The sequence below is a fragment of the Pelecanus crispus genome, chromosome 9 (assembly GCF_030463565.1).
Source record: "Pelecanus crispus isolate bPelCri1 chromosome 9, bPelCri1.pri, whole genome shotgun sequence".
Classification (NCBI taxonomy): domain Eukaryota; kingdom Metazoa; phylum Chordata; class Aves; order Pelecaniformes; family Pelecanidae; genus Pelecanus; species Pelecanus crispus.
Window position 1 is genome coordinate 1,024,885 of NC_134651.1, and position 24,431 is coordinate 1,049,315.

General features: G+C 51.4%; 1 protein-coding gene across 14 annotated transcripts in view; it reads left to right on the top strand.

Moving 5' to 3' along the window:
- MBNL1 (muscleblind like splicing regulator 1) overlaps positions 1–24,431 on the top strand; it is a 115,598-nt gene that overhangs the window by 79,041 nt on the left and 12,126 nt on the right. For 10 of the 14 annotated variants that reach the window (XM_075716255.1, XM_075716251.1, XM_075716243.1 and 7 more), the window contains 5 exons: positions 3,104–3,274; positions 10,976–11,176; positions 19,226–19,483; positions 20,527–20,580; positions 21,462–21,615. In XM_075716255.1, coding sequence (XP_075572370.1) covers positions 3,206–3,274; positions 10,976–11,176; positions 19,226–19,483; positions 20,527–20,580; positions 21,462–21,615 — 736 coding nt within the window. In that variant the 5' untranslated portion in view covers positions 3,104–3,205. The remainder of the gene's footprint in view (positions 1–3,103; positions 3,275–10,975; positions 11,177–19,225; positions 19,484–20,526; positions 20,581–21,461; positions 21,616–24,431) is intronic. The other 4 variants (XM_075716252.1, XM_075716246.1, XM_075716247.1 and 1 more) reach the window with 2 other exon arrangements.

Genomic DNA, 24,431 nt, shown 5'->3' on the forward strand with positions numbered 1-24,431 from the left:
ACGGGTCTGGCCGCTGCTCCGGGCTCTCGGGTGCTGGCTTTGATCCCCACGGATGTGGCAGGGCGCGACGGCCCTGCGGTGCTGGAGGTGTCCCGGGGAGCTCCCGCGGCTGGGACAGCAACCAGCAGGTGCACGTATGCACGCGTGTATGTGTGTATACACGCACAGGCGCGTATAAAATCCACGCTCCTTAAACAACGATTCCTGTTGCCGCCATCAATTTGTCTTTTCTACTTGTGAATCGTTAATGTTTGTTACTGAAGTATCCTAATCCTTATTTGCAGTAGGAAACGCCATTCCCCTGTAAAAATACTTGCTCCAGCTGCACGTGTTTTTTTCCCCGTCTTATCTGTAGTATAGATGTCATGCTTTAACCTTTTGTGCGTTATCTGGCCCCCGTCTTGATTGCTTTCCAACATTTGGAGCTGTGTTATTAGGGAGATTTTCCCGCAAGTGGCCTCGGTGGGCCTTCCCGCGCGTCAGCTCTGCCGAGGACAGCCCACAGCACCCTCAGTCCGACGAGCAAACGCCTGCGGGAGCCCTGTCACAGGGCTGCGTAAGGTGTTGCACACACCTCAGCGTGCTAGCAGCACTGTTCGCATCCTAAATCCGAAACACGGCACTCTGCCAGCTGCTAGAATCACAGAATCATCGAATCGTTGAGGTTGGAAAAGCCCTTTAAGATCATCCAGTCCAACCATAGAATCATAGAATCATCGAATCGTTGAGGTTGGAAAAGCCCTTTAAGATCACCCAGTCCAACCATTAACCTACACTACCAAGTCCACCACTAAACCAGTCAAGGGTAGAGTAGCAACCCCACGCCTCCTGGCTTGGTGGCTGGATCATTTATAGTGAAAGTAAAAACTAGGAATCATTAAGGTTGGAAAGGCCCTCTAAGATCATCCTTCCAACCATCAGCCCAACACCACCGTGCCCGCTACTAGGAAGAACATTAACTCTATCCCAGCCGAAAGCAGGGCAAAGGGGCAGGCGAAGGCCCCACGCCAAAGGGCTTGGGGGACAGCTCCGACTCGTGCCACGAACCAGGGGGCCGGCAAGGCGGCAGCGAGCACGGCACGGCCGAGCGCCGGGGCAGCCTGCGCCGGGGTTTCTGGTCGTCTGTGCCTCAGCTCTTCTCCGTTGCCTCTGGAGGTGGACGGGGTCGTGCAATGGAAGATGCATTTCATTCAAGGAAAGACGCTCAGGGATTATGAACGGATGCTCTTTGCCCTTCGTTACAGCGGTGGTCTGCGCATACATAGGGCTTCCTAGAATCTTGGTGTGTAGCTTGAAGATATCCCCAAAACTTCACGCGTTTCTCTTTGTATCGGGTGTATCTTCCTGTGCCAGGATCGCTCAGACGTCAGCTCAGTAACTCTGAAAATGAGTTTTAAGACCTTTGGACTGCCAGCAGGAGAGACGGATTGGGAGGGGGGCAGGAGCAAACCGTTTATCCCAGCCTTAAGGGGAGACAAAAATCATGGTGCAAATTAGATTTCTGGCAGATCTTATAACAAGAATACATTTTAACTTTCTGAGCAAAATTGCAGTATAAGGTCAAACTCTATTGAATTAATTTGTTTCCTGATAAAAATGGTTTCTTGCTTAAATTAAGGCTGTCTTTTGCTTTGTCATTGTTCCTGTTTGGATTTATTTCAAAGATGAATGAGTAAAGGGAAAAAAAATGTAATTTAAGGAATCTGTTTTTTTCCAGAAAAGGTTTCAATTCTCCTTTTTAGGGTTGGGTTGGGTTTTTTTTTATTATTATTATTGTTATCATCCCTCTAGTGAAAGTATGGGCTCCAGTGTTGCAATTTTAAAGGAACAACTAATGTGTAAAGCTTCCATATTAATGAATTTGCACTTTCTGAAGTCTCATGGCACGCGAGATCACAGCTCAGGTGCCATGAGAAGAGGGGATTCTCTTCCCCAGGAGAGGGGGATTCTCTTCCCCGACCTCCCTCTGCCGCGCTCCGTGGCTGAGCGGCGGTGCAGGCAGTGCCCTTCGCTCAGGCTCTGCCCTTCCTTGTAGAGGTTTTTGCGGCGGAGCCGGGGCAAAGGGGGCACTTGGGGCTGGTTTTCGGAAGTCAGCGTTCGTGCCCAGCTCCCCGCGCCCCGGCCGCCGGGCGAGCGCCCCGCGGTGCCGAACACCGGCCACCCCGCTCCCGCTGGGAGCCCGGAGCGAGAGACCGCGCTGGCAGAGCTCACCGAGCAGGGTCGTCTTGTGTGCGAAGCTGGTTTACTTGGTAGCAAGGAGGTACAGTGGGGTTTGGATATATATTGTGCATAGAATTATTTTTTATTAGTTCTTGATGTGAATGGTTGTCAAATGGATGAACGTTCTTTCACCTAAATAAAATTAGTGCATGAAATTTGTTCTTTACCACATCTGAATTTAACAAAAAATTTAGAAACAAGTCAATTCTGATTTTCTTGTTTGGTTTATGCAGTTGCAACAAAAATACATCGTAGGTAAGAGGTTTTCTTCAAAGTTTCTCTATTCCAGGTCTAGTGGAAGAGCAGAGCTGATGCTCTCCTGGCAATAACGCTACTTCGACCACACGTCTCGCTGCGCGCTCGGGGCTTCTCGTGCCCCTGCACAGCAGCAGGAGAAGCGAGCCTTTAACGTTCTCAGAGTAGCACGTGAGCTTTGGTAGGCTCACTGCCGCAGCCGGACCGCATTTCTTTTGCTGGGCTTCTGGCTCGGCAGCCACCTGGTTCCTGGGGGCAGCGATGTGGGCAGGGGGAAACCGTTCCGAGTTCCCGTGGGCGTAGCTTGTGCTGAGCAGAAACGCGTGCCCATAGAGGATGGGCATGCGGTATTTTCAAAGCAACTGATGTTTGCTCGCCCGCAGCAACTTTTAAAAGAAACGGTATTGTTTAGAGCTGTACGGTATAAGTGCATAGCTTAGAAAAGCAAAGCAAGCAGCTGACGCTAGAATTGTCAAGTTGCTCTGGTCAGTACGTGATAGCCTAGAGAAGCAGATGGAGGCTTTCCTCCTCGATCCGTAGCACGCGTTGTATTTGTTTTAGCCGATGACATAAGGAATGAAGATACGCCTATAGCTTCTAAGCCAATTGTGTCAATTGTCTTCCTCAGGGTCGATGTTCAAGGGAAAACTGCAAATACCTTCACCCACCACCACACTTAAAAACGCAGCTGGAGATAAATGGACGCAATAACCTGATTCAGCAGAAGAATATGGCCATGCTGGCCCAGCAGATGCAGCTTGCCAACGCCATGATGCCTGGTGCCCCGTTGCAGCCTGTGGTATGTGCGCTTTTTGGCTTTGATCAATGGGTACAACGAGTTGTAGTTGAACTAAGTTCGCAGGTGTGCTTACACGCCTGTAAAATCCCACAAACGTCGGTGACTGGTGGGGAAATCAAATACAACGAAATGCTGGTCTGTATGTCTTTGTACTGCTTAATTCTCCCTTGCCTGAAGTAATATTGTTAATTTAATTAATTTTGTTAATCTTTTGTTAATTAATTTTTCGCAACTTTGTAAAATCAAGGAAGTGAGTGATCTGCGTGGGATTTTCATAAATAGGCGTTTCCTTTGCAATTTCACGTGCTCTAGGAAATTCCTGGGCTTGAGAAGATTCCTACTGGATGTTTTCCATTCACTCAGGGGACCCTTGCTGGAATTGGACTTTGGTTTTCACAGCACATTGTCAGGCAGAGCAGAAAGCTTGCCCTGAGTGATGTACAACGCACGTCCGCAGCTCAGGCTTGGCAGGAAGAAGGAGAAGTAGAGATAATCATGCTTTCCACAGAAAACCAAGGGGTGGGGGAAGGAGAATCTATCAGAAATCTCTCGTCTGGTCACAGTAAAACGTGGTCATGTAGTACACCGTATCTGTTTCTCTTACGCCTTAGTAAATAAGCTCAGGGCAGCGTGCACAAAGTCGAACGCCGGGGCCGAGTTTCTTGCTCTGCAGTAATCCCTCGTTTCAGCAAACGTAAAGGCGATGGGCATCAGCCTGCCACGCACGTACACGTCTGGGAGCTGAGCACCCTGTGCCAGATCCCTCTCTAATGCAATCCAAGAGGTCATCTGAGCTAACCTATGGATACATTTGGCCCAGAACCCTTCTGATTTAAGTTTCTAGCTCAGACATTAGAGGGTACTGAATAATGTACGAGCGAGACCGGTGCTGATTAATGTATGAGCGAGGCTGGTATATTCTACATAAAAAGCAAACAATGCTCCCTTGGCTGGAGTGCTCTCTTTCAGTGGGTAAAAAGGCAGCAAAGGAAAAAATCAGTTGAAAAATAGATATAGAATCGCAGAATCATAGAATTGTTTGAGGTTGGAAAAGACCCTTAAAATCATCCAGTCCAACCATTAACCTAACACTACCAAGTCCACCACTAAACCAATTAAGGGGAGAGGAATAATTTCATGTTTCCTGGCTTGGTGGCTGGATTATTTTTTAATGACGGTAAAACTAGGAATCATTAAGGTTGGAAAAGCCCTCTAAGATCATCGGTCCAACCATCAACTAAACCACTAAACCGTGTCCCAAAGTGCCACGTCTACCCATTTCTTGAACACCTCTATTTATATAGAATAAATACATATATTTATACAGAATAAATATGTTTGCATTAGCACGTCTGGCAGTTCTTTTATTCCTTTCTTGCTGGCAAAGGAAGAATTTAGGGAGTTGAATTTACGTCTAGATACCTTCCATTAGGAAATCTATATTTGCTCTGTGAGATGAGTTCTTCAACTTCTATTTCAAAAAACATAGCGACAATTAATACTCCTCAAAATACGGCTAAATCCTTAGGGACAATCGTCTCAGTAGAAAGGACACTTATACCTGTGCCAAATGGTTATTTGGCCCCACATTTTGTGGGTCTACAGAATACCAGTAAATATTTTGTAGCTTATTTGATTCAGTTAATATAACTGTTATTCTCCCACAGAGCTTTATGCCTCGGCTGCTTCGAGAAAAAGCGTACGGCGGGGAGAAAAGCAGAAAGTGTTGTGGTAGGATCGTCACAGTAAATTGACTTTACTACCTGTTAGCACAGCGTGAGAACAAAAACGCTTTGTTTTCTCTCTTTCGACTGGCTTTTCTTTACATAAAGTTGCCCGTGTCACCGAGGCACGGAGATGAGCTGCGGCAGCATCAGCGCTCAGACACCAAATGCTGCGGCACCGCCGTGCTTCGGGGGATGCCGTGGCACCGCGCCGCGCAGCCTGCTCCTCGCTCCTGTCTTGCAGGAGAAGTGGGGCTGCCTGGGGGCTGGTGCCCGCTGCTGACGGCTTTCACATCAGAAACAAAATTAAGCGTCTGTGCAGCTAGACGGCTCAGAAGCAGGCTGTACTTTTACGTGCTTTAACTCCAGAGCAACCTCAAAATGATTTTTCAGTTTCAGCAGCTCAAAACAGACGTGTGCACATGCCACAGTTTTATTGCCTGATTTGAGTACAGTGATACAGCCTTAGTGCCAGCAAATTCATATACAGGACTGTGAGAAAGCTTAAGTCAAAACGCAGCCAACAGTAAGGACTGTTGCTTAAAATATTCTTCTCTGTTAACCTGTTTGTTTCTTGAATTGTAACCAAATGCGGCTCTCTTGGGTTTACACAAAGCAGTGTGCAGGCACACACCAACGTTTGGGTAAACATGAAAAAAACCCTAATGCAGTCCTTTGGATTAAAGTTCCTTTTTAAAATAAAGCGAGGCTAGTGTCAGGATACCATTTGAATCAAATTTAAATTCTCCTTTATGCTGCACTCACACTGTCCCTAACGAGCAAAATTTAATTCAGCGTATTTTGAAGTGCAGCACAAACCTTCTACCCATGCCTGGGTAATTTCTGTGTACGTCACTTGAGTTCAAACATTACAGACTCTGTATTTTCAGAATCAGTCTCATTCAATACGAGGATTCATAGCAAGGCCCATCGGCTGTCCCAGCAATAGTGTTTCCAAATGGATGTCATCCTACTAATTTGGCCTTAAAATTATTTTTTTAGCACAGTTGAAACAGATGTTATTTCAGGGTGTTCTAGCAAGTGATTTATATCATCCCATCTAAAGATGCTTCAGTCACTTTGTTTTGTTTTACAAAAATCCATACCTTATGCTTTAATAAAAGTAAGTGAACTAACTTAATGAGAGACTCTGACTTGGTAAGAAAAGCAGTAGGGTCCTTTCACTCATATTTCTGTTTGATAAATGTTTTAATTATCTTAGTTGCAAGTAACGCCTGCGGACTTTTCCCATCTTTCCTTTTTAGTTCATTTTTTAATCTGTCATTAGCTGGTACGCGAGGGAGGGGATTTCAGACGGTGTGTGGGGATTGCGTGTCCTGCTGACAGCAGGCGCTGAGATCCTGAGGAAGGGCTCTGCCTGCTCCCATCGCTTCTGCCCTCCTTGCTTGTAAACTGGGGTAGGGGGAGTTGGCCTCAGATAGGCTGGGCCTTTGGTATTAGTGCATCCGTTGGTGTTAGTGCATCCGTTGGTGTTAGCGCATCCGTTGGTATTAGTGCCTCCGTTGGTGTTAGTGCATCCGTTGGCATTAGTGCATCCGTTGGCGTTAGTGCCTCCGTTGGTGTTAGTGCATCCGTTGGTGTTAGTGCATCCGTTGGCGTTAGTGCCTCCGTTGGCGTTAGTGCCTCCGTTGGCGTTAGTGCCTCCGTTGGCATTAGTGCCTCCCTTGGTGTTAGTGCATCTGTTGGTATTAGTGCATCCGTTGGCGTTAGTGCATCCGTTGGCGTTAGTGCATCCGTTGGCGTTAGTGCCTCCGTTGGTGTTAGTGCATCCGTTGGTATTAGTGCATCCGTTGGTATTAGTGCCTCCGTTGGTGTTAGTGCCTCAGCTGGTGTTAGTGCCTCCGTTGGTGTTAGTGACTCAGTTGGTGTTAGTGCCTCCGTTGGTGTTAGTGCCTCCGTTGGTGTTAGTGCCTCTGTTGGTATTAGTGCCTCAGTTGGTGTTAGTGCCTCCGTTGGCGTTAGTGCCTCCGTTGGCGTTAGTGCATCCGTTGGTGTTAGTGCATCCGTTGGCGTTAGTGCATCCGTTGGTATTAGTGCCTCAGTTGGTATTAGTGCCTCCGTTGGTGTTAGTGCCTCCGTTGGTGTTAGTGCATCCGTTGGTATTAGTGCCTCAGTTGGTGTTAGTGCATCCGTTGGTGTTAGTGCATCCGTTGGTATTAGTGCATCCGTTGGTGTTAGTGCCTCCGTTGGTGTTAGTGCATCTGTTGGTGTTAGTGCCTCAGTTGGTGTTAGTGCCTCAGTTGGTATTAGTGCATCCGTTGGTATTAGTGCCTCTGTTGGTATTAGTGCCTCAGTTGGTGTTAGTGCATCTGTTGGTGTTAGTGCCTCCGTTGGTGTTAGTGCATCCGTTGGTACTAGTGCCTCTGTTGGTATTAGTGCCTCTGTTGGTATTGGTGCATCCATTAGTATTAGTGCATCCATTGGTATTAGTGCATGCGTTGGTGCTAGCGCATCCGTTAGTGCTAGCGCATTGGTGGGTGATGTTGTGCTGCCCCACAATAGCAATGTCCGACCGTGGATTTGCCTTTTCCAGTGTGGAAGAATGTGAAAAATGCTAAACAGACGCAGGAGGATGCAGATGTGAGAGCAGAGGAGTGGAGATGGACCGCAAAGGTGGCTGGAGACTCTGGGGCCGTTCCTCGCCTCCAGTGGCACGCGGAGCGCCAGCAGCACCGGGGATGCTTGCTCCACACAGGCCTGAACCGCGGGGCCGGTAGTCGGGCTGCGTTTCTGCAGAGCGCCGGCGCTCCAGAGCGATCGGCTGCATGCTGCAGGTGCGAAGCCGCAGCAGAGCAAGGTCCCAGACCTTCCCGCGGGCGTGTTTGGAATTCACAAGGAGCTGCAGGCTGTCAGCACTCCTCTCTGTGTACGTGGTACGCTCCTGCGCTTTCCTCGGCGTGGCCGGTGCTCGGTAGAGGACTGTTAAAGATGCATTAAATGAGTCCAGCTCCTTCCCTGCAGGCAGCCGGTCCTGCGGGGCCGGCAGGCTGGGGCGCTGGCAGAAAGCCCGTCTGTCTGTCCAGGGAAGAGTCGTGGCTCTGCTGCGCTGCGGAGGCCAATTTCCAAAGGTGCCTCCGTGTCTCCTTCCCAACCGACAGACCCCGTTAGCGAGCAGTGCCTTTGAAAGCAGACCCGTGGAGATCAGACCTGCGGTGAGGGTCACGTTGGTTGTGCACAGGCGTTTTTAGAGCATTACTCAGTAGGTGGGACAGCGTGGATGGTGGGGCATCTGGCAGCACGGAGCTGCATCCCAGGCTATGTCCTTCACCTCTGTTCTCTCTGTGGATCTGCAGGAGCTCCTTTTTTCTTTTTCTTTAAATCATAGAATCACAGAATCGTTTAGGTTGGAAAAGACCTTTAAGATCATCCAGTCCAGCCATTAACCTAACATTACCAAGTCCACCACTAAACCAATTAAGGGTAGAGTAGTAATTTCATGTTTCCTGGCTTGGTGGATGGATGAGTTTTTAATGAAAGTAAAACTAGGAATCATTAAAGTTGGAGAGGACCTCTAAGATTGTCAGTCCAACCGTCAACCCAACACCCCCATGCCCACTAAACCATGTCCCAAAGTGCCACCTCTGCCCGATTTTTGAACCCCTCCAGGGATGGGGACTCCCCCACCTCTCTGGGCAGCCTGTTCCAATGCTTGACCACCCTTTCCGTGAAGAAATTTTTCTAATATCCAACCTAAACCTCCCCTGATGCAGCCCGAGGCCATTTCCTCTTGTCCTATCACTAACTACTTAGAATCATAGAATCCTAGAATCGTTTAGGTTGGAAAAGCCCTTTAAGATCACCCAGTCCAACCATTAACCTACACTGCCAAGCCCACACTACTTGGGAGAGGTTTAGCTGGTTTGCACGATGCATGGCACGGTAGGGCCCTACTGCAAGGCCAGTAAGTGGTTGTATGGTTTGGTCATGGTGATGGAGAAACACTACCTCTGCTTCTAGAGACAGGGACGTGAAAGCTCGCTGGAAAACAAGTGAGCAGCGGAGACGAGCCTGGCGGCTCGGACTGACCCGGAGCCCCGCCGTCACTGCTCTCGTGCGTGGCACCGGGGTCCCCGTTCTGCGCAGCCTGCAGTCACAGCCTGACCCGCGGCCGGTGCTCGTGGGGTGACCTCGCGGCGGAGGGAGCAGTGCCCTGATGTCCCGTTCCTCCCGGTGCTGGGGCAGCTGGAGACAGTCCCTGGGGAGACCAGGCTGTGCCGGCTCTCCTCCGGGGCCACTCTATTGCCAGAAGTTTTTCCTGGGTGCAGGAGCGTTCGGGAGGCTTTGTGCCCTGCAGACTCCTCTGCTACCGAGAAGCGGTTGCGTGCTGCCCCGGTCTGGGCTCCCAGTCTGGGCTGCTAGGACTGTAGGATAGTTTCTAATCTCCTAATTTACATGTGTACAGCACATTGCAAAATACCTGTGAGTTTCAGAATAATGTGAAGCGGCTCTGATAAAATGCGCTATTATTCTGCAGTGGTCTAAAGGTTGCAGGGCGTTTATATTGGTATAAAATGATCTCAGTAGAAAATAGATTGGATAGGCTTTTATTTACTGTACAGTGAGTATATTGGGCTGAAATCAAACATTGATATCTCTTAAGTTACACACTAACAGACTGGTTTGTAGTTTTATTTTCTGTGTTCGTTATTACATAGCTGATAACACACTGTGAAAAGTGCAGTTAATTAATAATGTATTTAAGAGTAATGTTTCATTTCCTGTAAAATTTGCCCGTTTGTTTTTCATTCACACGGATGAAGAACCAGAGATGTTAAAGAAATTATTCCCGTTTCCACAACTTCAGTCTTTTTTCTTCAGTAATCTCTGCATGTGTTTTTGTCCAGTGTTTCAAATGGACTTGTTCCTTGCTTCCAAACAGTTCAGTCATTTCCTCAGGAATACAAAAACATGTGGTGTTATATGCTGCCTGACTTAGATATGAAACAGAGAAAAAGAGCTGCCTTAACTTCGTAGTTGTTTTTCCCTCTAAAAATTAGTTTGGAAGAAAAATCTAAATGCCTTGAGTAACTACTTTATTTAGATACTAAAGATAAAGACTCCGGACCGAATTTTATTTGGCAATTACACTGGTAGCACAGTGCCTTTGCATTCAGTGGGGCAGGAGAGTTATTTAATCTTTACTGCAGTGTAACAGCTCCACATTTGGTCTTATGGCGTTATTTGGTCTTCTACATCCAATTATCTTCACAACGTGATAGCCTACAAGGGCATCTGCCTCTTTCTTTTTTAGAAATAAGCAAACAAACAAAAAAACCCAGCATTTGCATGCTCACTCTCTCTCTTTCTCTGGCTTAACGTTTTAGTCTAAATAAAGCATATCCTCGATGCAGCGTATTTCTTTCTGAATATCTGCGTGGACAGCCTGTTTAGTTTTGTAAAAATAAATGATGATGGTCATCTGGTTTTGTTCCTGTATTAAACCTCTGTAAATTTTGAACCGGTGCGGGCTGTCATCAGGGTCAGAAATGTGTTTATCTGTGTCTGCAGTTGAGTGGGGTTTGATGCTGTGTCGGGGCTCTCGTGCAGATGCCTTTTTCCCCGAGAGCGGATGTTTGTACACGTTTTGGACGCGTCTCTCCGAGAGCCTCACACTTTCTCCCGCGGCCATGAGGAGCGCTCGCTGGCGATGGCGTTGCTCAAGTGCGCATCAAATGCGAGTTTGCTCCCAGAGCTGCCACGTGCTGCGAGCGTGCAGGGGAAGCTCGAGCGGGAGAACCAGCGGAGGCTGGCGGGGTTGCCTGTCCTCGTGGTCTTGCTCATGTGCAACGTTTGCACAGGCGTCTTCGTGTCCCGCAAGCACGACAAAGGCTTCTTTCCCATTAGTAACAGAAACTCAGCGTCATTGTGCTCAAGATGGTAGCCAAAAAGTTATTATGCTGACAGCACGACAAATATAATTATTCAAAGTGTCTTTCTTCTTCTTTTCTGATTGCAGCCGATGTTTTCCGTTGCACCGAGCTTAGCCACCAACGCGTCAGCCGCCTTCAACCCCTACCTGGGGCCGGTCTCCCCAGGCCTGGTCCCAGCGGAGATCCTGCCCACTGCCCCGATGCTGGTGACAGGGAACCCCGGTGTCCCGGTTCCTGCCGCTGCCGCCGCCGCTGCCCAAAAGCTGATGAGGACAGACAGGCTGGAGGTAGGAGCCAATATGTGTAACTTACTCTCGCAAGCTGTATCATTTATTACGTCTCCTAGATCAAAATATTTTTCTTGTGAAAGAAAATAATGCAAGTTCCTTCAGCTGATAATGTCGTATCTTGGTGATGGGTAAGGATGGGGCGTGACTGAGTGATCATACAGTAAGTTAGCGCTTGCGGTTCTGCTTCTGACCCTCCGTTGCAGAAAGAAATGGAAATATTGAGCCCTTGCAGCAGCAAGAGTGCCTCAAAACTGTGTTAGTGTGTGCCCAGAAGGTGTTAACGTGGCAGGGGCACGGGTACCGAGGACCGGGGGTGGGTGTAAGGGCAGAGCTTCAGCTACCTGGGGAAAAGATGGCTTTCAGCCTCTCTTACTTTTGCCCTGGGCAGATGGTGCCAGCACTCCCCACCGGCCTCCCGCACCCGGCTTATCGTCCTGGCTACAACCCTGACAAGTGCTAGTGCTCTCTAGCTGGTATTCTCCCTTGCCCTGAATCTTTCTTATCTGAAAGGCCTGACAGCGTTTTCGGCACCTTATCGGCGCTGCGGCAGCGTGGGCGGTGAGCCAGCCATGTGCCACCAGCTGCCGCGTGCCCGCGAGCACAGCCCATGAGTGCAGCCTGCATGTACAGCCTGTGAGCACAGCCCATGAGCGCAGCCTGCATGTACAGCCTGTGAGCACAGCCCATGAGCGCAGCCTGCATGTACAGCCTGTGAGCACAGCCCATGAGTGCAGCCTGCATGTACAGCCCGCGAGCACAGCCCGCGAGCACAGCCTGCATGTACAGCCTGTGAGCACAGCCCGCGAGCACAGCCTGCATGTACAGCCTGTGAGCACAGCCCATGAGTGCAGCCTGCATGTACAGCCTGTGAGCACAGCCCATGAGTGCAGCCTGCATGTACAGCCTGTGAGCACAGCCCGCGAGCGCAGCCTGCATGTACAGCCTGTGAGCACAGCCCATGAGCGCAGCCTGCATGTACAGCCTGTGAGCACAGCCCATGAGTGCAGCCTGCATGTACAGCCTGTGAGCACAGCCCATGAGCGCAGCCTGCATGTACAGCCTGTGAGCACAGCCCATGAGCGCAGCCTGCATGTACAGCCTGTGAGCACAGCCCGCGAGCACAGCCTGCATGTACAGCCTGTGAGCACAGCCCATGAGTGCAGCCTGCATGTACAGCCTGTGAGCACAGCCCGCGAGCACAGCCTGTATGTACAGCCTGTGAGCACAGCCCATGAGTGCAGCCTGCATGTACAGCCTGTGAGCACAGCCCGCGAGCACAGCCTGCATGTACAGCCTGTGAGCACAGCCCGCGAGCACAGCCTGTATGTACAGCCTGTGAGCACAGCCCATGAGCGCAGCCTGCATGTACAGCCTGTGAGCACAGCCCATGAGCACAGCCTGTGAGCACAGCCCATGAGCACAGCCCATGAGCACAGCCTTCATGTACAGCCCATGAGCACAGCCCGCGAGCACAGCCCACGAGCACAGCCCATGAGCACAGCCTGCATGTACAGCCCGCAAGCACAGCCTGCATGTACAGCCCATGAGCACAGCCTGCATGTACAGCCCATGACCACAGCCCACGACCACAGCCCATGAGCACAGCCTGCATGTACAGCCCGCGAGCACAGCCTGCGTGCAGGCGCTCGGCAGCCCCGGTCAGGTCTGGCGGTTGAAAGGCGGCGATGGGAGAGGCTGAGCAGGCGGGGCGATGTGCTGTCACGCCGTCTGTCTGTCGGACACGGCTGTTAGGGCACACGCTGCCTGGGAGAGGCCAGCTCTCCCCATGGCACGGCCGGTGGTGCTCTCCCTCTGCGGCACCGCGCAGCAGCCGGCGGCAGCTTTGACCGGTGGTGGGGAGAGCCGAGCTGTGCCGTGACCGTCCCTGCAGCCCCGGCCCTCCTGCCCTGCCCTCAGCCCTCAGCCCTCAGCCCCCGCCCCGGCAGCCAGCGCTCAGCACTAGCGTTTGCCTGCAGCGTTAGGGCAGCGGCGGGTCTCGGAGATCCCGGAGCTGCGACATCTCTGCGTGGGGAGGGTGCGAAGACTTGAGGGTGCGGGGGGTGGGTGGGTTGTTCTGCGCTTGGATACGGTCCCTGAACTCAGGCAGCACGATGGGAGGAGCGAGAAGGATCTCTGGTTTAAAATGCAGCCAATTGTAATTGTAATGCTTTTCTTTCTGCCCGTGCAGCTGCATTAGCAGGGATTAATTCTCCTCACAAGGAAAATTAATTCATTTTTCTTAGTTGCATCTCTGACTGACAAGCTGCCGCTCAGAAGGCTGCGAGCTGGGAGGAGTGCGAAGGGTCATCTGGCAGTGAGCGTTTCCCGCTGCCGCTGTCACTATTCTGAGCGCTCACGTCACCACAGGTTCCCCTTCTGCGGGATCACATCATTTCCCTTTTTAGAGATGTTTTCTCCGAGGAAAGCGTTCCCCAAAGCACGGTCAGGTTACAGGAGAGGCAGCCGCACCGAGCTGAGAGCTGGCGCACGGGTGGCTGTTTGGAACCACCAAGGGATGTTTTTCCTTTGAGGACTCTGTTTCACGGTGGATACCTGCCAGAGGTGGATTAAAACCAAAATGCAATTAGATAAATTGATAACTAAATCATGCTAGATTCAGAAATGAGTACCGGGATGAGGATGCCGATGGCGGGGAGCCCTTTGGGTCGCAGCGCCGAGGTGGGCGGCTGTGTTTGATTGTGCTTCCACCCGAGTGGCGGCCACGGCGCTGGTCAGCGGTGCTGGGGACACAGGGGCTCGAGAGCTTTGTGCTCGTGAGCAAGAGCAGGACGTACCCGAAGGCCCCAAGCCCCAGCTCTGCCCGTGGCCAGGGAAGCGCGTACGTCGGTGGGAGCCCGAGCGGGGCTGCGCGGGGACGCCTCTTCAGGGGAGCCTCTGGGGCAGGGCTTCTGCTGGCTGGCGGACTGCGACCAAAGCGCGTGGGGAGCTAATGAAATCCGGGACTTCAGCGCGCAGGATTTGCTCCTCCGGATGCTTGTGTTCTCTTTATATAGCTATTTAGAGAAGTGATACGCTGCTGAGCCAAACTCCTCTGCGCGAGAGGGAGTTGTGAGAGTGTTACTCTCACGGAACACCCAGGGGCACAGTCTGCAGTAAAAACCATTTTTATCAATTAGGAAAAGCCAGCAAAAACAATCCGAGATCAGTAAAAGTTTTAAAAAAGGCTTGAGTGGTTTTGCTTTAAACGTGTATGGAAAGGAAGGTGATGGATGATGGCAGAGTTGGAAACCCCTGAAGATAAGTGCTGGGATTTGGAGGAGTGCCTCTCTTGTCACCTTTCCTGGGGAAATGGCACCGCGCGGGATTCCTCTGGGAGCAGACTTTGTTCGCCGCAGGAAACGCTGGCGGTGCAGGAGCGTGCCGGGTCCCCGCGCGCTGGCCGAGCTCCCGCGGGGCAGCACCCCGTGCCGGGGAGAGCCCGCGGCAGCGCCGGGGAGGCGGCGCCAGCCCTCCCGTGGGCTCAGCTCACAGCCAGGACACGGTCGAGCAGGACACCTACTTCTCAGGCGTGTTCTCCAGTTGACTAACGTCCCGGCTCCGTCGGCACCCAGCAGCCTTCTCTGCTGTAATCGCGTTTATCTCGGTAGGCTCCGCTCTTGGGAGATGCCCTTGTCCTTGGAGGAGGGCTGTGCCAGCCCAGCCTTCCTTACGGGGCCCTTCCCTTCGCCCTGCTCAGCCCTTGCACCATGTACATCCCTAGGGAAATCCAGCTGCTTCTACCCTTTAGGCTGTGTACGTTTTGCTTTTTATTTTGACTGGTCATCCAGGTTGCCCCACCGACTCTGCAATTCCACACCACGCTGCTGTCTTACAAAATCAGTATCTGTTCGGGGGAGAGAGTGTCTTCTCCTCCTCCTTCTTCCCCTTCAGCAAATGCCGTTTAAGTAGTGAAATATGTAGGTGAGAAGATAATTTGCCAGTGCTTTCCAGTGTATTGGTCATTTAATCTGGAGTACCCAAATTTAGTATACAAATACCAAATAAGCACATCGTTTTTATGAACAGCAGAACGTTTTAGTGTACTTTATAGATTACAGAAATGCAGAACTGATTGGAAGGATTTTGTATGGCCTGATGGTTACGTCTCAGAGAAGCCGGCATGTATCTACCTGTCTTTAAGTGAGCTTATTGCTGTCGGTATTGTCGTTTGTTATGACATGATCAGAGAGCTTTATAAGGCTTAGCTCGCTCTCCCTTGGAATGAACTGTCCTTGAGAAAAATAACCGCTGTGATGTTAGCATCTAATCTTGGAATATGATTTGTTCTGCTAAGAATTTTAAATACTTATTTTCAAGAATGATGTACTGTGGTGTTAATTAGGTTAGCACACGTGTTCTGGGGTACCGAATCAGAATGTTCCACAACTAAAAGCTTTCAATACATATACCTGGGGTTTTAAGGAAAGCGGGCAGACAACACAAACCTGTCGGGCAGCGTGCCTAGTCTCCTGAATTAATATGAATATTCGTAAGCTAAAGTCAGTGACCGTTATTAGCAGTAGGATTGATTTCATACATATTTGGACCGTGTTGCCTGTACAGATAGCATGCAGATGTTTGGGTGTCCGGTGAGTTCAGCCACTCCCGTAAGGAATCTGGATCTCGGGGTGGAAATTTCATGGGTTGGGGCTTTTCCTACAGCTTTCCTCACACTCCTGTCCTGCCAGAAATATCTTGAACAGAAGTGTGGCTGTTCCAGTGAACTAGAAGAGAAGTGAGGAGGACAGGGAAGTGAGAGAGAAAGGCATTGCCTAACTGTTTTATTTAAAACACATTTGTTTCCGTTTGGATGCCGTCATTTTCTGTTAGAAGTACTCAAGAATTGAGAATGACCGCAACCAAGCCGCTGGTTCAGGCTTGCTTCATATATACCATTTTTTGCCAGAAAGAAGCAGCTTAGAAGTTCTTGGGGATCTTTGGGTCTCGGGTAGTCAGGAAATCTGCCGCAGCGGTGCCGCTTGTTTGAACATTCAGAAGGTACTGGATAAGAATACGCCCAGTTTGATCAACTCTCTGCGGTGCAGAGGAGACAGGAGGTGTGACTTGCTCATGGCAGGGCAGGGATCTCAGCTCTGCTGACCTCCTGCAAACCTCTGCCCGCTTTTGGGTGAGCAGCGCGGGGCCTCTGCCGCAGCTGGGGAGGTGCGGCGGTTGTCGCCCCACCACGGTGGGCAACTCACATCCCAGCGGGGCGATCAAAATAAACTCAGCCCACAGTTAGAACCAGTTAAGTGAATTACAGTGAATCAGGAATATGGCAGCGCCAACTCGGCGTTCTTGCAGACAGGCTAGAGACGAGCAGGTCCCGCTTTTGTTTATGTTTCTTAACATATTGAGTTGAAAATTATGATACTAATTACAGGGCAATTAATAAATAACTAAATAAAGGCTCTCCAGATCTGGAAGACCAGACAACGCATCATGCTTCCCGGCCTCTCTTTACTCAGGCAGATGAATGATATATTACTGCATGCCTGTGGCAAAAAATAACACCATTTTCAATGCTTGCTTTTAAATAAACAAGAATTGGAAACATTCTTGGCTACCATCGCAGTGGTTGAAAAGCCATTGCTGGTCACACTGATTAAAAGGACTGGCAGTATGATGGTTTGTGTCTGACTGCTGTAAACCATCGTTCAGAGATCTGTTAAGGAGCCCTGAGCGCGAGCCATTCATCGCCTTATCTCAGCTCCTGCGTGACAGCGCTCCGAAAATGTGCTCTGGATGTGCCGAAGATTACCGCTGTCTGCCTCACTATTTCAGTTTTCTGGTCATTCTTTGGTTTTTAACTGTGATCAAATTAGCTTATCTGTGGATGTGTTTTCTTTCTCTCTCTTTGTGAATATAGATACTTCTGTATATATACACACTTATATATGAATTTATATATATCATCTTTGTGTTATTAATGGAGTAGCTCTTGCTTACATGTGGAGCGGTTTTGAGACCTTGGGTTTGTGGATCACCAGTACAAGACAAAGAGCAAAGACAGTCCACTGACATTAGTTCCATCCTTTTCTTTATCTTCAGAGGAAAAGAATTACATTTACTTCTAGACTGCAAACAAATAATGAAAGGCAATTATCCATTTTTGTCTATTTGGGAGGCCTGCGTTTGGGTAGAAGGCACTGGTTCATGGCCCAGAAGGTATTCCTAGGTGATGAGAGAGAGCACGTCGTAGCGCAGGTGGTGGGGCTGACCTACCCAGCACGGCTCTCCTGGAGAAGCAGGGATGTGCCAGCTCCATGTGGTGTCTGCCCGAGAGAGTGGGGAGAGAGACCAAGGAGTCTCGTGGGAGCAGGGACGGTGCTAGCACGCAACACATGCTAGAAGCAGGCTTGCATTTTTTGGTGGCTTAAACAGGCGCCAGCTCCTTCCCCAGCATGCTGGCCGGCAAAGCAGTCCGTGTCCCTGCATGGGGACTAGATCAGGGAGCAGGTCTGGCTGAAGAATTACCTGGAAGGCGGGCGGTTATTTTCCAGCTGAGGAATTTGCCCAATCTGTTTCATGCGTGCTGCAGAAACAGTTCTGCAAGCACCGAGCCACGAGCAGCAGGCCCACGGGGATGAACGAGAGCAGTGGAGGTGCCTGAACTGGCTCCTTCGGCTCTGCTGCAAATACGCATCCAGAGTCTTTGTCACCGCTTGGAAAAAGACTATAAATAGGGTCGTGCTGGAATGACCCTGGAGAAACGGATGTTTCCTGCGAGCGGGTTCACCAATGGCATTGCTCTTGTCGTTCGGGGATGTCATTTCGTAAGTCTTAGATGATGGGCAGCTGGTACTTGCGGCAGCACAGGGGTTAAAAGGCAGCTAGAGCACTAGCATGGCTGGAAACCAAATAACAACCAAATTTGGCTTGTTGCAGGGATCAGAGCCAAGGTCCTTGAGGAAATACTGATGATCCAAGCTCATGGGCACCCACCTTTAAAAGGAAATTCCATCTACTAAAGCGGTTTTATTTTTATACAAACTTGGTTGCTTTTGTCCCTTTCTGTTTCCTATAGCCTTTGGAAAACTAAAATGACAAACGCGTTTTTGTTTGCAGTCTGTGAGGAGCTGACCGTGAAAAGAACCCACGCCATTTGTTTTTTAAATACAGGGTTTGCAAGGTGTGTGAGGAGGGTGAGGAGGGAGCCGCTGCTCGTGGGACTGGTGGCGAAGTTAGCGTCTGCACCGCTGGTGCTGGCTGGAGGTCCGGGGGGCTCGGGGCCGGGCTGCAGCCCGCGTGCCAGCAGCGGGGATGCTGCAGGGGAATGCTCTCCAGCCAAGCAGGTTTCTTCCTGCGGTTTCTGATTCCTTCAGCTTGCTTTGGCTGCCGTCGCGCGGCGGCGGCGTGACAGCAGGGCTGGTGACCGCTCTTGGCTGCAGCCTTCGCTCTCTCCCAGCTCGGGCCACCTTCCGCTGATCCGCAGGGCGATCACGGGGCAGCGCGGGAGGGGCAGCCACTGCCACCATGGGCGATGGCTTGCCCTCTCGTGGGGGACGGTGCGGTGCCACGTGCCCCGACGGCTGCAGCTGGCTGCCCGGCATGGGCACAGAGCGCCCGTCCGGTGGGGCGGCTCGGGAGCGGCCATGCAGTCGTCCTCCCGGCACCCGCGGGTGGTCACCTTAATTAACGCCGTCGAGCGTTGCTAACTTGGGCACAGCCAGATCACGGTGGAGCACGGCTGCGTCCACGCGCCATGGTGCTTGGGGTGATCACCGAGAGCTAGCCACAGCAAGTTTCTTCAGAAAACAGCCCTGTGGGCGGCTAAGCAGGAGCCAAAATAAAACCTGCTGCGTGCTTGGCTCCTGATCCTGGTGGGTTTTGATGCTCTTGGACATCAGAGGTGGCTCTAGAGAAGCCAAGTCCCTGCTGCCAGGGAGCCGAGCCCACCGTCCCGCCACCGCTCTGCTCCTCCTGGGGCCGGGCACCCGTCCTCGTGGCGCTCTCGCGGGCATTCAGAAATCCCAGCTCCGCTCCGAGCCGTGCCTGTGACGCCCACCACCCAAACTAAGCGATTTTCTTTTCCTGGTGTCGCAGGTATGTCGAGAGTACCAGCGTGGCAACTGCAACAGGGGAGAGAATGACTGCCGGTTTGCTCACCCCGCCGACAGCGCGATGATCGACACCAACGACAACACGGTCACCGTCTGCATGGATTACATCAAAGGGAGATGCTCACGGGAAAAGTGCAAATATTTTCACCCTCCTGCACATCTGCAAGCCAAGATCAAGGCTGCCCAGTACCAGGTTAACCAAGCTGCAGCTGCCCAGGCAGCAGCGACTGCAGCTGCCATGGTGAGTTTGGAAAACGCCTCTGGAATAGAAGTACGTTGCCGAGAGAAAATAACGGATGCGTTAGCTGTTCTTGCTGGAGGGGGGTGCGTGCGCTCGGGGAGCCCAGTCACTACATGGTGCAATGAGCTTTCTCAGCATGTGGTGCCAGATCTGCTCTTAAGTAGTTTCAGACTGTTCAGGTGTTCCACTAATTTTTGCCTGCCGATGTACAGAGTATCTATATGTACATATATGTGTGCATACGTGTGTGCGTGCGTGTACGTGTGTGTGCATATATGTATATATAGTTTATCGTATGTTTGTGTGTGGGTAGATGTGTGTCTATCTAGTCGCACAGACCGATAAACCCGTATCTCGGTTACCGTAAGTCCGTGTTCGCAGAGCCTTAGTTTGAAGGCGATCTTACGGCGTTAACGCTGCCCGTAGCCCACCTCCCCCGGCCCCCGCGCGAGGGCTGCCGGCGGCTCTCGCAGGGCGCCGGGGCAAACCTCGTAGTGGCAGCCGCCAGCTCTGGAGCTGCTCGGGGACCGGTTTCCCAGCGAGGAGAGGACGGCACCCCGAGGCGGGGTGTGGGAAGAGGAGCGCAGCGGGGCGCGCTGGGGCGCGGCGGCCAGGAGGAGCGGGAGCGGCAGCGCCGGCGACGCGAGGCGGTAGCCGCGGGCTCCCCGGAGGCGCTCCGTGCCGGCCGGCGGGCCGCTGGCCGCTGGCGGGGGGCCCCGTTTCCGCTCCTGCGTAGCCGTGGGCGCCCCGCGTCTCGGCCGGCCTGCCCCGCGGGGAGGGGGGGGGCCGGGGCGGGAGGCGGCCGCGGGCCTCGTCCTGCCCGCCCCGCCCGCCCTGCCCGCGCGGGGGCCGCCCGCCGGCCCCCCGTGCATGCCTAGTCTTGTTACCGTTGTACACGGCATCCGGTGATTTGTTTTTATTTGTTTTTTCTCACCTACCCAAATGCACTGCTGCCCCCATGATGCACCTCTGCTTGCTGTTTATGTTAATGCGCTTGACCCCACTGGCCATTGCCATCATGTGCTCGCTGCCTGCTAATTAAGACTCAGTCGGCTGTCAAATCACTGAAGCGACCCCTCGAGGCAACCTTTGACCTGGTACTATGACCTTTCACCTTTTAGCTTGGCATGTAGCTGTATCGTAGAGTCGAGTTTGGGGTTAATGTCTAGACATGGAATATCCCGGTCCCCTCCCCGACCCCCCCTCCCCGGCGAGGGGCGCAGGGGTGGCCGGGCCGGGCCAGGCCCCAGAGCAGGACCCCGCCGCCGCTGCGCCCCGCCGCCCCCCCCCGTCCCCTCCGTCCCCCCCCATCCCCCCGTCCCCCCGTCCCCTCCCCGAGGGTGCCGCGCGGCGGCCGCGGCGCAGGGCCGGCCGCGGGCGCAGGGTGCGTTGGCATGGCTTCGCGGCGCTGCGGCGCGGAGGCGGCCCGGGGGTGCCGGCATGCGGCGCGCGCTCTGCATGCCCGGGCAGGCGCTGGGGCCCGGGGAGTGGGTTGGCGCCAGCAGCCCTGCCATCCGCTCCGGACGGTGACTATTAACATCGCTTCTACGTGTTGATCCTCATGGAGCTAGCAGTGCTGCTTCCCCCTACCCCGATAGCCTCGCTCCTGATCGAAACCCTAAAGCTTGACCGTAGCGTAAAATTTATGCCGGTTCCTATAACGTACGGCTCCGACACGTTACCTGTGCCGCTGTAATGGTAGGCTACAGTAGCGCTCCCTTGTAAATCTTTTACCTCGCCTTTTATTTGGTAGTTAAGTCTGCTATGCTGCTTGCTTGCTCATGGATAAACATGGTGCTGCCTGGTTTTTTTGCCTTCTACTGATTTTTCTTTTTTCCTTTCTCTCTTTCCTTTTCTTCTCCCTCCCTCCCGTCCTCCTCCACACCCCACACCCCCCTCCCGCCCCCCCACCCCGCCTTTTTTTTTTTTTTTTTCTTTTTTTTACTGGACTTTATTTTTATACCCATCCACCATTCAGGGAATTCCTCAAGCTGTACTTCCCCCATTACCAAAGAGGCCTGCGCTTGAAAAAACCAACGGTGCCACCGCAGTCTTTAACACTGGTATTTTCCAATACCAGCAAGCTCTTGCCAACATGCAGTTACAGCAGCATACAGCCTTTATCCCACCAGGTAAGTGCTTCTCGTTTGCCTTTTTCTGGGGGGCGGGGAGAAGGGGGAATTCTAGAAAAAAGGCGCTAGGAGGTGACGGTTTGTTCCTGCGGGCGAATGCGTAGAGGTATTCGCGTGGCGGCCGCTAGCGCCGGGGCGGCTGCTGCCGGTGCCGGCAGCCTCTCCAGGCTGAGACGCTGCCGTGCCTGGCGAGGCGCGGGCAGAGGAGGTGCTGACTGCAGGAAGGCTGGCTTCTCTCTGCTCCTCTCGGAAGCTGGGTGGGTGTTTTCCGGTCTAATATAAAAATCAGCGTCATGCTCTGTCATCCCAAATCAGAATTCGAAATCTCTCTCGTTCCTCTTTCCCCCGATTAACTTCTCTTCATTACACATCTCTTGCATTTGTTTCTCTTTGCTGTAAGACCCCTTTGCCTTCACGTGCTTAGCAACAATTGTTGAGTCACACACCTGAAGGTTTCGATTTTAATTACGGTGCAGTGATCCTAAAAGGCACAGGCAGGCAGTGTCGCAGATAGGCTGATCATGAACCTACACAAGAAATCAGGGTCCACGCCTCTACCGCTAAAATCCAGGTTCACGCCTCTACCTAAAGCCTCAGGGATGATTTTGGCCTAAGCAGAACCGAGGTGCACTTGCTTTTGTTCAAGAGTGATCAAATCTATACTTGTCCTAGTGTAATTGCTGAAGAATTGATGCCTGTACTATTTACATAAGCAGAAATCCCGCTGAAGTAAATGGGACTTAAATTTGGAATATATGCTTTGGTTCTGCAAACAGCACTTCGTGCAAAATTATATACCTAGTATGTCACGTGAATTTATGCCTGTGTTAACGCAGCTGAGTTAGTGTTTTTACATGTGAACCCACGTTAAGACAGCACTATCATTCTAGGAGGTAAGCGATGAAACGCAGAGGACATCTGGTAGGTCTGTACTCAGAACATTGGGAGCAGCCTGTGAGGACGGCCCTTTGTAATGCTGACTAGCTGATGGGAGGGGAGAAAAGAAAATACAACTATTCAATCTTTACCACAAAAAATTTAGGGATTTTATCCTAAACAGTTTTGGCAGGTATCTTCCCAGGAATTCAGTATAATGCCTTTTACCGTTCCTTCTCGATGGTACAATCTGGCATACAACCAACATACATAATTTAAATGGCACAAAAACCAGTTGCTTGATGTAGTACATTGTAATAACTTACTTAGGTTCCAAAAATGTATTGCTACCACTAAAATATATTAGTAGAAGCTTGTTGCAAAGCTTGTTGGAGTCAACAGAAAAACTCTGGTTGAGTAAACTTTAGGTCAGGTCTCTAGCCCACAGATTAAATTCATACGAAAATGCTTGTGCAATCACAGGCCTTCCTGTAGATACTAAACAATTTCACAGATGTGTTTTGGAAAAGCATAACCGATGTAGTTAGCGAACCACACAATTTTCCAGCTTCCATTAAATCAGCGAGGAGCTGGATGATTTCTGGAAGTACTCGCTCTGCTTTGAATCACGCCCTTTGAGCTTAGAAGCCGGGGTTACGGTTCGTGTGCATCAGACCTCATTTGCACTACATCAGTGACCGGGATCCTTCACGCTGGCGCTGGCACACAACCCACCTCGGCTCTTCCTCTAGCAAATCCATACCGAAACGTACAGGAGTTTGCGCAGTGGTTCTTGATGCTTCATTTGACCTTTCTTGACCACTGAAGTTTAGTATATGTTGAATGAGTAAAAGATTTTTTAGCACGAGCTACTATAAATTCTCTTTTTCTGTTTTTCAGATAGCAGCAGTTTGAGCTTTCCAGTAATCCAGTACTTTCCCGAAAGTTTGAAAATTTTACTTGCCACCTTGCCCTTTTTAGTTTTCCCCACTTAAAATTAACTAGCATCAGTCCTGTTTGTGCGCAGTCACCTGGAAGTAGTTTCTCCGTCAGTCCCTTGAACTGACGGGAGAGCAGAGAGTGTGGGTGCCCTCAGCTCCACTGCCATGGGGCAGAGGCAGGTTAATTCAGTGGGGTCTGAATTAAAGTGACATTTTTCAGGTTCAGATGCCCAAAGTGTAATTACTCGTGTGTATTCCTAGTTGCTTCAGCTGCAATTTGTGAAAGTGCAGCAGGTCCGGAGAGCAGGACGCTCGCAGAACCTACACGTACAGGTGTGTACCCCTATGGAGGATCTTGGCAGCACCCTCCTCTCTGCAGGGCACTTCACCCTTGATGTTTCACCCTTGAGAGTCTTCCACTCATGTTCCAGACAAACCCAGATACCTCTTCTAAATTGTAAGGCTTGCTTTTGGCTGCCTGTATGCAAGGGCATGTGAAAGCAAATAAAGGGATCACCCATGCCAGCGGATGGATGCTGGCGCTCCGGCACGCTTTAAATGATTAAATGCTCTTAAATACCCATCTCACCGCTCTCAAATAAAGCTCCATCCTTGCACAGCTCCCCTGTTGAGGTCTCCCAGAAACCTTGGCTGCTGGAAGCTGTCCCCAGGCTGAGAGGGGAGTCTAAAAGGTGTTGCAAGAAAGAACTGGGAACACTTGTGGTGTTGGCTAGTTGAAATAAGTGGAGTTAGTCTACCGAACGAGGAGGCTCTGCACAACTTAATAGATGTTCAGAGCTTGTTTTGGTACTTCGGTCCTGGCTGCCGACTCTTGACGCCTTGGCAGACACGCAGGCAAACTTTTCGCTGGGGGTCTGTGAACTTGCAGAGCCTTGGCGTTCATTACTCCTGCACGCGCTCTTTGTCCTGCAGGAACTGTGAGCTGGCCGGGGCTATGTTTGTACGTGCCGATAGAGAGCTCCTGTGTGCAACTAGATG